The sequence below is a fragment of the Salmo trutta genome, chromosome 12 (assembly GCF_901001165.1).
Source record: "Salmo trutta chromosome 12, fSalTru1.1, whole genome shotgun sequence".
NCBI classification, from domain to species: Eukaryota; Metazoa; Chordata; class Actinopteri; order Salmoniformes; family Salmonidae; genus Salmo; species Salmo trutta.
In genome coordinates this window covers 83,408,101-83,421,736 of record NC_042968.1, presented here as the reverse complement: position 1 = coordinate 83,421,736, position 13,636 = coordinate 83,408,101, and the positions used below count along the sequence as shown (strand labels likewise).

General features: G+C 41.7%; 1 protein-coding gene across 1 annotated transcript; it reads right to left on the bottom strand.

Annotated features, from left to right (window-relative positions):
• Positions 1 to 1,345: 1,345 nt before the first annotated feature.
• LOC115202778 (coagulation factor IX-like) lies at positions 1,346 to 13,219 on the bottom strand. Its single transcript, XM_029766812.1, has 6 exons — positions 13,031 to 13,219; positions 5,301 to 5,408; positions 2,488 to 2,607; positions 1,780 to 2,088; positions 1,539 to 1,660; positions 1,346 to 1,385 (listed from the first exon to the last, which is right to left on the bottom strand). Exons 1-5 carry the CDS (start codon positions 13,092 to 13,094, stop codon positions 1,572 to 1,574), a joined length of 690 nt encoding a protein of 229 aa, XP_029622672.1. The 5' UTR covers positions 13,095 to 13,219; the 3' UTR covers positions 1,346 to 1,385; positions 1,539 to 1,571.
• Positions 13,220 to 13,636: the final 417 nt, after the last annotated feature.

Sequence of the window (13,636 nt, the reverse complement as noted above, 5' to 3'; positions counted from 1 at the left end):
GTGCAAAGAAAGATAAAGATAAACGCCAAAATCACAAATAGCAAAGTTGGGTCGGTGCTCTGAAGACTGCAACCATACAGTACATCTCTTACTATTCCGTTCAATGCTGCTGCTCCCGCTGTCGTTGCTGCTCCCGCTACCGCTGCTGCTCCATCTGTTGCTACCGCTACTTCGTCGCCGCCTTCTTCGCCGCTGCCGTCGTCTTCTTCGCCGCCGTCGTCCTTGCCATACGTCGTCGCCATACGCCGGTGCCATACTTCCACTCCTCGCCCCAGCTCACGATGCCCGTCAGGAACCAGGTGTCCCGCTACCAGGTGGCATGTGGAACACCACTGTCCCCCTTGCACAAATCCATTTGCTCGCTGTGGTAACCGGCACAGAACATGAAGCAGGACACCCGTTTTGTGTTGCTGCCCTTGCACTCTGTCCGGTCCACATAGGGCACCTCCACCTTCTGCAGAATGTTTAGGCGTAGCAGGAAGCCTAGTGGTTAGAGCGTTGGGCCAGTAACTGAAAGGTTGCTGGATCGAATCCCCGAGCTGACAAGGTAAAAATATGTAATTCTGCCCCTGAACAAGGCAGTTAACCCACTGTTCCCCGGTAGGCCGTCATTGTAAATAAGAATTTGTTCTTAACTGACTTGCTTAGTTAAACAAAAGTTTTTTTTTTAAAAGAAAGAGGCTTCGGGGCCCTGGAAGTGCATCCTGCCCCAGTCGCTGACCACTGAGCTGGAATACTTGAACCAGGTTATGTAGACACACAGTGCAATTAGTGTAACCAATGATAGTAGTGAGGGGTGTGTCATAATGATTAAGTTAATTCAAATTAATTACTGAAACTGTTCAAAAATAGTATATGGCATATTAAATATATTACGATATTGTTATCATATAGAAACATAATGGAATATTGTACATCATATTAGCATCAACATACATTATTGTTTCATTCAATTTGACATATTTCGTATTTCATTTTTGTTACATGTAATCTTTTGGTTCAACCTTAATATATAATGATCATCATCAACAGGGGAACATATTAGGTGTACGCTAATAAGCTGTAAAAATTATTTTTACATTTATAAGTCTTGTTCTAAAAGGAAAATGTGTTCATAAGAAGGGCCTGAGATCCAAGTCAATATTCAGACCACTAGGGGTCAATGTTTTTAGACAGGATATCCAGTAAGCCTTTCTATATTTTGATAGTTTATAGTTTATTCGCTGTTAGTCAGCACCTCCACACTAACTACTATTCTGGATGTGCGCCAGTCATGTTTTTTATCAAACACCTGGAAACCATGTGTTTAAAGTATTTCATACCATTTCACGGATTCCAGTCATTACCACGATCCAGTCCTCCCAAATTAAGGTGCCACCAACCTCCTGTGGTCAAAACATTGAGTCAATAAAATTACCTGGCAGCATGAACAGCAGTGTGTGGCGTTTTTATTTGTATTTTGATCAGATAAACATGATTTTAATGAGTCAAGCACAAAGACAAAATAGTCAGTGTCACTCCTACCTGGTTTAACTCACCCACTCTGATGAAGGATCCAATCTTGCCCTGGTTCAGGCAGTCGGCAGCAGTAATGACCCACAGCTCACTGAGGAGGGATCGGTCAGAAGTTCTGCCCGGTCAGCTTGCTCATCAGAGACACCTGACAGAGTCCCAGAGGTTAGCACAGACAACAGCAGTCGTAACACATCGACTGGAGGGGCTTAATTACACTCACTCAACACACACAAAGTCAAACACACACGCACTTGACTGTCCTACCTGCCGTCCGCTGGACGACTCTTCCTGGATGGTGGGCATTGTTGGGAAGAAGGCCCAGGAGGGCAGGTCCCCGAGCACTGAGGAAAAGTGGCTGGTGCTGCTGGTGCTGCTGGTGGTGCTGCTGCTGGTGCTGCTGGTGCTGCTGCGGTGGGGGGGTTGCGGTAGCACTGACCGCAAGAGAAGCCACAGTGATGTTGAGGGCGTCATTGTAGGAGTGCTGAGTTTGATCAACATTTACGGCTGTGATGATTCTCCTGGAGGACAGGATTGAGCATATAACGTGGCTAAGATGACCACAGGGAAATAGTCCTGGCAGACACACAGGCAAAAGATACAGAAGGGATGGTTAGATATCTTTGTGTTATAACTGAAATGTGAATCGAAAATCATTCTTATGTTGATAACCAATTTGGAATGAGAATCAGAGTATGTGAATCAGTGGAGGCTGCTGAGGGGAGGATGGCTCATAATAATGTCTGGAATGGAGTGAATGGGAATGGCATCAAACACATTGAAACCATGGATGTATTTGATACCATCCTCCAATTCCACTCCAGCCATTACCACGAGCCCGTCCTCCCTCAATTTAGGTGCCACCAACCTCCTGTGGTGTGAAACCATTATGCAGGTTGAAAATAAAAGATAGAGGTTCTTAATAAATATAATCTGGAATTTAGTGCACTGATTATATGTATGATTAATCAGCACCTTCTGGTTCACAGGTGGACTTTTCCAGAGCCAGTTCATACCCTGCTGCACAGTCACACACTGCATGCTGGGCCTTCACCACACAGCCACCGTTGTAGATGTCACACTGCTTAACCATCTCTGAGTAGGGAGAAGCCATGAAAACATAGGGGATTAGGAGACTAGTTGACTATGAACAAAGGGGGGGGGGTTAACATGTAAGGTACAATTGTATTAATTTATTTATTTCACCTTTATTTAACCAGGTAGGCAAGTTTACAAGTTTACATTTACAATTGCGACCTGGCCAAGATAAAGCAAAGCAGTTCGACACATACAACAACACAGAGTTACACATGGAGTAAAACAAACATCCAGTCAATAATACAGTAGAAAAATAAGTCGATATACAATGTGAGCAAATGAGGTGAGATAAGGGAGGTAAAGGCAAAAAAGGCCATGGTGGCAAAGTAAATACAATATAGCAAGTAAAACACTGGAATGGTAGATTTGTAGTGGAAGAAAGTGCAAAGTAGAAATAATGGGGTGCAAAGGAGCAAAATAAATAAATAAATACAGTAGGGGAAGAGGTAGTTGTTTGGGCTAAATTATAGATGGCTATGTACAGGTGCAGTGATCTGTGAGCTGCTCTAACACCTGGTGCTTAAAGCTAGTGAGGGAGATAAGTGTTTCCAGTTTCAGAGATTTTTGTAGTTCGTTCTAGTCATTGGCAGCAGAGAACTGGAAGGAGAGATGGCCAAAGGAGGAATTGGCTTTGGGGGTGACCAGAGAGATATACCTGCTGGAGCGCGTGCTACAGGCTGCTATGGTGACCAGTGAGCTGAGATAAGGGGGGACTTTACCTAGCAGGGTCTTGTAGATGACCTGGAGCCAGTGGGTTTGGCGACGAGTATGAAGCGAGGGCCAGCCAACGAGAGCGTACAGGTCGCAGTGGTGGGTAGTATATGGGGCTTTGGTGACAAAACAGATGGCACTGTGATAGACTGCATCCAGTTTATTGAGTAGGGTATTGGAGGCTATTTTGTAAATGACATTGCCGAAGTTGAGGATTGGTAGAATGGTCAGTTTTACGAGGGTATGTTTGGCAGCATGAGTGAAGGATGCTTTGTTGCGAAATAGGAAGCCAATTCTAGATTTAACTTTGGATTGGAGATGTATGATGTGAGTCTGAAAGGAGAGCTTACAGTCTAACCAGACACCTAGGTATTTGTAGTTGTCCACATATTCTAAGTCAGAACCGTCCAGAGTAGTGATGCTGGACGGGCGGGCCGGTGCAGGCAGCGATTGGTTGAAGAGCATGCATTTAGTTTTACTTGTATTTAAGAGCAGTTGGAGGCCACGGAAGGAAAGTTGTATGGCATTGAAGCTCGTCTGGAGGGTTGTTAACACAGTGTCCAAAGAAGGGCCAGAAGTATACAGAATGGTGTCGTCTGCGTAGAGGTGGATCAGAGACTCACCAGCAGCAAGAGCGACATTATTGATGTATACAGAGAAAAGAGTTGGCCCAAGAATTGAACCCTGTGGCACCCCCAGAGACTACCAGAGGCCCGGACAACAAGCCCTCCGATTTGACACACTGAACTCTATCAGAGAAGTAGTTGGTGAACCAGGCGAGGCAATCATTTGAGAAACCAAGGCTATTGAGTCTGCCGATGAGGATGTGGTGATTGACAGAGTCGAAAGCCTTGGCCAGGTCAATAAATACGGCAGCACAGTATTGTTTCTTATTGATGGCAGGTTACGATATCGTTTAGGACCTTAAGCGTGGCTGAGGTGCACCCATGACCAGCTCTGAAACCAGATTGCATAGCGGAGAAGGGGAGGTGGGATTCGAAATGGTCGGTAATCTGTTTGTTGATTTGGCTTTTGAAGACCTTAGAAAGACAGGGTAGGATAGATATAGGTCTGTAGCAGTTTGGGTCAAGAGTGTCCCCCCCTTTGAAGAGGCAGATGACCGCAGCTCCTTTCCAATCTTTGGGGATCTCAGACGACACGAAAGAGAGGTTGAACAGGCTAGTAATAGGGGTTGCAACAATTTCGGCAGATAATTTTAGAAAGGGTCCAGATTGTCTAGCCCAGCTGATTTGTAGGGGTCCAGATTTTGCAGCTCTTTCAGAACATCAGCTGACTGGATTTGGGGGAAGGAGAAATGGGGAAGGCTTGGGCGAGTAGCTGGGGGGGGGGAGGGGGGGGGTGCAGTTGACCACGGTAGGGGTAGCCAGGTGGAAAGCATGGAAAAATGCTTATTGAAATTCTCAATTATAGTGGATTTATCGGAGGTGACAGAGTTTCCTATCCTCAGTGCAGTGGGCAGCTGGGAGGAGGTGTTCTTATTCTCCATGGACTTTACTGTGTCCCAGAACTTTTTTGAGTTTGTGTTGCAGGAAGCAAATTTCTGCTTGAAAAAGCTAGCCTTGGCTTTTCTAACTGCCTGTGTATATTTGTTTCTAACTTCCCTGAAAAGTTGCATATCACGGGGGCTGTTCGATGCTAATGCAGAACGCCACAGGATGTTTTTGTGTTGGTTAAGGGCAGTCAGGTCTGGAGAGAACCAAGGGCTATATCTGTTCCTGGTTCTAAATTTCTTGAATGGGGCATGCTTATTTAAGATGGTGAGGAAGGCATTTAAAAAAAATAACCAGGCATCCTCTACTGACGGGATGAGGTCAATATCCTTCCAGGATACAATAAGGAAAACACATCCAATGAAATCTTTAGGTAAAGCAGGAATATCTGCAAATCCAATCAAATGACCAGTGGATTAAAAGTCTGTTACTGTATACAAAATAAATAAAAAAGGCCACATTGCTCACCTACATCACAGTTTTTGAATTCCGGTGGACACCAGAATATATAAACACTCATGGCATCTTTACACTTCACCCCATTCTGGCACGGGTTGGACTCACACTGGTCCCTGTCTGGAAGGGCAAATAGACAGAGACATTACAACAGATTGTCTATGTGTTCTGAGACATTACACCAGATAGAACACATAGCACACCTGATTCAACTGGTCAACTAATGATCAAGCCCTCAATGAGTTGAATAAGGTGTTTGTCCAGAGCTACAATGAAAATGTGTACTGTTTGAGGTACTGGAGGACCAGGGTTGGGAACCACTGCTCTAGCCCACTGGGTATATCAGTGTAGCACTAAGTGGAATAGTATTTGCATAGCTGGCAAAGCTGTCAGCTCCTGATCCCTTACTAAAGACTCAGGCTGAGGAGGTTTTGCCTCATTAATGATGTATTTTCCAATATCCAGCTGTCCTGCTGTTTTCTCTGTCTGCGCTTTAGTGACCTTTGGAGGATAAGAAAATAACCAGGGAATTAGGCCTCAAACAGATCACACACACAGTCACAATGTGAGTGTGGTGGTTTGGTTCTACCAGCGGCCAAGTTACTCTCTAAATGTAATCCGTTACAGGTACTAATTACCTGTCTAAAATTGTAATCATTAACGTAACTTTTGGATTGCCCAAACTCAGTAACGCATTCTGATTGCTTTAAGTTATTTTTGGATTACTTTCCCCTTATGAGGAAGAAGACAAAAAGGGTCCATCAAAGGCATTTGGTGTGTCATCATAGTGGTCTCTGATTTATAGTCAGACTCACTCAGGTGGAACAAACTTAAACTTGCACCTATTTTCAATGCTGAATTGAATGTTATTGAGAAAACAGAAAAGTGTCATAATGTATTTTTTAGGCAAACATCCTTTCTGAATTTAAAAGTAATCCAAGTAGTAATCTAGTTTTTCAAAAGTATCTGTAATCTGATTACAATAGTTATGCTGGTAAAGTAACTGATTACAGTTTTGTATAATCCCCAACCCTGCCAGTAGTAAAGGAAGTGTGAAAGCATCAGGACAAAACATAGTACATCAAAACTATTGGGAATATTAATCAAACATAAAAAAAAGCATTAGGCCTATATATATTTCATTACAGTGTCCTAAACCATTTTGTAGTTTTACACAGCTAACAGAATGTAAAATTGATCACAGATAATGCTGTATTCAAGCAATAATACACACAGCAATGACTTGTTCACACAGAAATAACTGTGGCTTGGCAATGACAATGGCGAGATTAAATATTCATTTGGTTCCTGTTTATGAAAGCTTGGCCCTCTTGAGTCGGAACTTTGTTTTTCTGTTTTTGTAGAATAAGTTTAGTGTAAATTCACCCCAGAGCTACACCGGAAGGGAACAAGAAAACTCATTGTGTCAATTATGAATAATGTTTCTCTTGCACTTACAAAATAAAACACTTAACATTGAAAAGATACTTTAATCTTGTTGCAATATAATAACAAAAATGTCAATTGTGGATAGCCTAGGTAATCTTTTGCTTTCACAAATACCGTACTTCTCATAGGCCTATCTTAAAGGAGCACCGGCCAAATCATTTAAAAGTAAATCAATAAGCAATCATCTTGTTTTTCAAAAGTATCTAATCTGATTACAATATTTTTACTGGTAAAGTAACTGATTACAGTTTTTTTATAATCCCCAACTCTACCAGCACTAAAGGCAGTGTGAAAGCGTCAAGACAAAATATGTACATCAAAACTATTGGGAATTTTAATCAAACACACAACAAAAGCATTAGGCCTATATTTCATTACAATGTCCTAAACCACTACGTACAATGCATTTGGAAAGTATTCAGACCCCCTCACTTGTTCTGCATTTTGTTATGTTACAGCCTTATTCTAAAATTTATTAAATAAGCATTTTTCCTCAGCAATCTACACACAATACCCCATAATGACAAAGTGAAAACAGGTTTTAATAAATGTTTGCAAATGTATAAAAAATAAACAGAAATACCTTATTTACATAAGTATTTAAACACTTTGCTATGAGACTCAAAATTGAGCTCAGGTGCATCCTGTTTCCATTGATCATCCTTGAGATGTTTCTACAACTTGGAGTCCACCTGTGGTAAATTCAGTTGATTGGACATGATTTGGAAAGGCACACACCTGTCTATATAAGGTCCCACAGTTGACAGTGCATGTCAGAGCAAAAACCAAGCCATAAGGTCAAAGGAATGGGCCGTAGAGCTCCGAGACAGGATTGTGTCAAGGCACAGGTTAACAAAAAATATCTACAGCATTGAAGATCCCCAAGAACACGATGGCCTCCAACATTCTTAAATGGAAGAAGTTTGGAACCACCAAGAGTCTTCCTAGAGCTGGCCACCCGGTCAAACTGAGCTATCGGGGGAGAAGGGCATTGGTCAGGGAGGTGACCAAGAACCCGATGGTCACTCTAGCAGAGCTATAGAGTTCATCTGTAGAGATGGGAGAAACTTCCAGAAGGACAACCATCTTTGCAGCACTACACCAATCAGGCCTATATGGTAGAGTGGCCAGACAGAAGCCACTCCTCAGTAAAAGGCACAACACCCCTCTTGGAGTTTGCCAAAAGGCACCCAAAGAACTCTGACCATGAGAAACAAGATTCTCTGGTCTGATGAAACCAAGATTTAACTCTTTGGTCTGAACGCCAAGTGTCATGTCTGGAGGAAACTTGGCAGCATCCCTACTGTGAAGCATGGTGGTAGCAGCATCATGCTGTGGGAATGTTTTTCAGCGGCAGGGACTGGGAGACTAGTCAGCATCGAGGGAAAGATGAATGGAGCAAAGTAAGGAGAGATCCTTGATGAAAACCTTCTCCAGAGCACTCAGTACCTCAGACTGGGGCAAAGGTTCACCTACCAACAGGACAATGACCCCTAAGCACACAGCCAAGACATCACATGACTTGATTCGGGACAAGTCTCTGAATGTCCTTGAGTCACCCAGCTAGACGCCAGACTTGAACCCGATCTAACATCTCTGGAGAGACCTGAAAATAGCTGTGCAGCGACACTCCCCATCCAACCTGATAGAGTTTGTGAGGATCTGCAGAGAAGAATGGGAGAAACTCCCCAAATACAGGTGTACCAAGCTTGTAGCCCCCAAGACGAGGCTGTAATCGCTGCCAAAGGTGCTTCAACAAAGTACTGAGTAAAGGGTCTGAATACTTACAGTACCAGTCAAAAGTTTAGACACACCTACTTCAAGGGGTTTTCTTTATTTTTACAAGTTTTTACATTGTAGAATAATAGTGAAGGCATCAAAACTACAAAATAACACATATGGAATCATGTGGTAACCAAAAAAAGTGTTATATCAAAATATATTTTGTATTTGTGACTCACCACCTGGATCTGGTGGTCTTATGAAGTGTTTTTTACATTGGATAGAAGTAGAGCTACAAAATGGTATATCATACACTGCATTTGAGGAACAATGACAAAGTTATTCTGCTTTGAAAGTTGGTAAACTGTTTTGAGAAAATGTCATATTAGTGTTTCACTGAGAGAGCTCTTCGTCTACACCCATTCAGTATCGTTCATACCCTCTTAAGCTTTAGCCCCACCCATATCCTTGCATTCAGAGCGCACACTTGACATAACATACCTAGGTAAACAATTAACCTATCTAGGTAAACAACATGTAAGATCACACACATCCACGTCACGTTAGCTAACGAGCCAGACACCTAACTTTAGCTAGGGAGCCAGCCAGCTAACGCTAGCTAACAGTACACTTTAGCTTGAAATGAAACCACTTTCTGGTAAAATTAGAAATGTGTAATATCTGAAAATGTAGCTAGCTATAATATTTTACCCGTATACATCATCATGCATGATGGACTTGTCTCCCTGTCATGGATTTCTGCCACAAATGCCCTTAGTTAGAAGACGTAATCCGGAAACAGGTGTTTTCCCATCTATTTTGCTATCAAACTCCAATGCCACTGATTCCAAAATGTAATCCTCCAAAAAGTGGAGAGCAACACTTATGCAGCTAAACATTTTTTTTAAAGACATGTTCAACAGGATTACAAACACAGACTGACGAGCTCAAATAGACAAAAGTCTTATATATGACAGGCCAATCCGAACTCATCTCTCTGCATGTCCAGCCCACTCATTATCTCAGCCAGTCATGGCTAGTGGGGAGGTTGCTGTCTTTCTGTGGCTTAACCAACAAGGCTCGCAATTTAACAAATGTATTCGTATTTACAGATGGCATACAAGTTTGTTATTAAGGCACATGAAAGCTCACATGTTCAAGAAGGCATTTCTGCCAAAAAACGCATTTTGAAGAAAAATATATATTTTACTGTGAGCTCCTGTGAAGTCATGACCTGCGACATACGCCTAGTTTCCTGAATCGGGTTGAATTTGAGATTCTTCGAAGTAGCCACCCTTCGCACACTCTTGGCATTTTCTCAACGAACTTCATGAGCATCACCTGTAATGCATTTCAATTAACAGGTGTGCCTTGTTAAAAGTTTATTTGTGAAATTTCTTTCCTTCTTAATGCGTTTCAGCCAATCAGTTGAGATGTGACAAGTAGTGGTGGTATACAGAAGATAGCCCTATTTGGTAAAAGACCAAATCCATATTATGGCAAGAACAGCTCAAATAAGCAAAGAGGAATGACAGTCTCTCATTACTTTAAGACAAAGGTCAGTCAATGTGGAGAATTAAGAACTTTGAAAGTTTCTTCAAGTGCAGTCATAAAAACCATCAACGCTATGATGAAACTGGCTCTCATGAGGACCACCACAGGAATGGAAGATCCAGAGTTACCTCTGCTGCAAGAGGATAAGTTCATTAGAGTTAACTGCACCACAGATTGCAGCCCAAATAAATGCTTCAGGGTTCAAGTAACAAACACATCAACATCAACTGTTCAGATGAGACTGTGTGAATCAGGCCTTTATGGACGAATTGCTGCAAAGAAACCACTACTAAAGGACACTAATAATAAGAAGACACTTATTTGGGCAAAGAAACACAAGCAATGGACATTAGACCAGTGGAAACCTGTCCTTTGGTCTGATGAGTCCAAATTTGAGATTTTTGGTTCTTTGTGAGACGCAGAGTAGGTGAACGGATTATTTTCGCATGTGTTGTTCCCACCTTGAAACATGGAGGATGAGGTGTGAGGGTGCTTTGCTGGTGACAATGTTGGGGATTTATGGCTACCACAGCATTCTGCAGCAATATGCCATTCCATCTGGTTTGCGCTTAGTGGGATGGGACTATCATTTATTTTTCATCAGGACAATGACTCAACACACCTCCAGGCTGTGTAAGGGCTATTTGACCAAGGAGAGTGATGGAGTACTGCATCAGATGATCTGGCCTTAAATCACCCGACCTCAACCTAATTGAGATGGTTTGGGATGAGTTGGACCGCAGAGTGAAGGAAAAGCAGCCAACAAGTGCTTAGCATATGTGGATACTCCTTCAAGACTGTTGGTAAAGCATTCCAGGTGAAGCTGGTTGAGAGAATGCCAAGTGGGGGCAAAGCGGTCATCAAGGCAAAGGGTGGCTACTTAGAAGAATATAAAATATATTTTGATTTGTTTAACACGTTTTGGTTTACATGATTCCATGTGTTATTTCATAGTTTTGATTTCATCCCCATTATTCTACAATGTAGAAAATAGTAAAAATAAAGAAAAACCCTTGAATGAGTAGATGTGTCAACTTTGACTGGTACTGTATGTAAATGTGATATTTCCGGTTTTTATATTTAATACAGTTGCAAAAATGACTAAGCCTGTTTTTGCTTTGTCATTATGAAGTATTGCGTGTAGATTGAGGGGGGGGGGGACGATTTAATCAATTTTTGAATAAGGCTGTAAGGTAACAAAATTGAAAAAGTGAAGAGGTCTGAATAGTTTCCGAATGCACTGTAATTTTACTCAGCTAACAGAATGTCAAATGTATCACAGACAACACTTTGCTCCTTGAAAGTCCATTATCTTGAAAACTTGACTGCTGACAAGCAACACATTGTGACTATCATCAATGGACTAATGAAAAAAATAAAAATATAGTTTGAGGGGAGTTTCTTTTAACTTCACAGAGTAGTAGGCACTGTCAGTTGGCCTTGTGCCAGAAGCAACTGGCTGTCAACAGCAGGCAAGCATTTACTTATAACAGATATAAAAAAACTCCATCAATCTACTCTGCCCTAAATCTTGTAGGCTGTCGTTAGGCTTTGAGCCAATTAGACTGTACTCTTGATTAGTTCATTAGTATAAGAACTAAATGGAACTCAGAAAGCCATAACGATCACGGCAGAAAAGAAAACCAAGACTAACAGAATAAAATGCTCCATGTAGGCCTACCACTAAATACGTTTGATTACGTAAGCGTTGATAGTCGTGATCATCACATCCATAGAATTGGGAATTAGAATAGTAATTTAATAGGATCTCTTTGATCACAACAAACTAATAAGTATGACAAAGGTGATTCTGATAATGGTGATGATTATGTTGGTTATGCTGATGCCTGTATTGGGAGAAATAATGCAACTACAGGGACTATTTATTGCATTTCAGATGATTTAAATGATTGAGTCCCCGATAACGTTCTCCAGGGACTTGCAGGTCCGGAACCTGTGCTGTTGCGTGGCAGAGGCGTTATTTGTGTACATTTTGATATAAAAACCATCATATAGAAGTACATTTGGAGTCACGCGATTATATTTTGTGGTCCTCCCACTACTACTCCGGAAAACATGCAGTTTATTAGGCTCCAGATTAAATAAATGACGAACTTCACTGGGTGGTGAATGTGCACGGTGAGGTTGGTACTGCTTTAATAAATATATTTTTTATTTTTTTATTCTCGTGACATGATGATCGATGCTTGGCGGTCGTTTGACAAATGAAAATAATCTCGCTCTTGTATGTAACCTACCCTCACCGTATCGGAGCAGTTGGCAAGAGCGCACGTGCCAAGACCAGAGTGGGCACATTGGCTAAAAAAAACCTCTACATTTTTAGTGACGAACCCATCAGTTGAGTTGAAAATGGGATGGAAACCCAGTGAACTTCGATACATGGGCATTTAACCGCAAGCGTTATTTTATGTGCACAATGTCATCACGTACAGACTTTAATACCTGCAACAAGTCAATTTGATGGAAAATTTGTGGGGAAATGTGCATATTGTTTTTCTGCAGGTTTTAGAATAGTCGCATGAAAAGCTGTCGTCAATTAGATGGAAACCTAGCAAATAACCACGTTAACAGTTTTTAGGCCATACCAGATAGAAGAAAAACATTTGGTGCAATTTTATAAATGCCAACATATAATTTGTTTGTTCGAGATGGTGGGATCTTCGTGTCAATGCAATTCATTATGCGAGAGATGGCGGTGGAAAGGCCTTTATGCGCTAATATTGATATAATAAACATCATATTTTAGTAAACTTGTAGTCACACGATGATAGGGCGTGTGGTCGTCCCACTACGAATCGGGAAACAACGCAGTTTATTGGGCTAATAAATGTATTAACTTCCAGGGTGGTGAACATGCCGTGACGAACTTGATGCTCCTTTCCAATACATTTCTGAGGGTCTTGTTCTGGAGACATGATCAATGTTTGTCTGTCTTTTGACAAATAAAATGGTGCTCTTATCCATAATGATGTACAAAAACTGAAGAACATACGCACATCCAGGTACTTTCCGCAGGAGTTGTAGGCAAACTCGTGGAAAACGCCGCACACTGCTTCTCATGCGCCCATGTGATATTTATTTACAGCGTTTCGAATCTTAGAGCTTCATCAAGCATCCATGTCCCAGGTGGGCGTGGAAGGTCCTATATATAGGGGCAGTACTCAGTGACATCACTTCCTGAAACAGGAGGTTAAAAAAATGTATCAAAATATAGGATCATAGACAGGGAATGTGATCAATATTTACAGTAATATACATGCACATACAATATTCAATTAGGATATCCATAACCATCTCATCTTGTACATTAGCCTACCCGCACAGCCTGCCAGCACTGTATTGGCAAACTGTTGGCTAGAGCTCATCTGCCAAGACCAAAGTCGAACATTGAACTTTAGATTTTTATTAGGTTCATGAAAACGTAGCGAAAAAGTACATTTTGTGTGCACTATGTCATCGCTCACTGATTTGTTTCCGCAGCAAGCCAGTTTGGTGGAAACACACCACTTGTGGCGAAATGCGCATATTTCTTTATGCATATGTCTGAATATTCGCATAAAAATCTGTCGCCAATTGGATTGAAACCTAGCTAATTATACCAA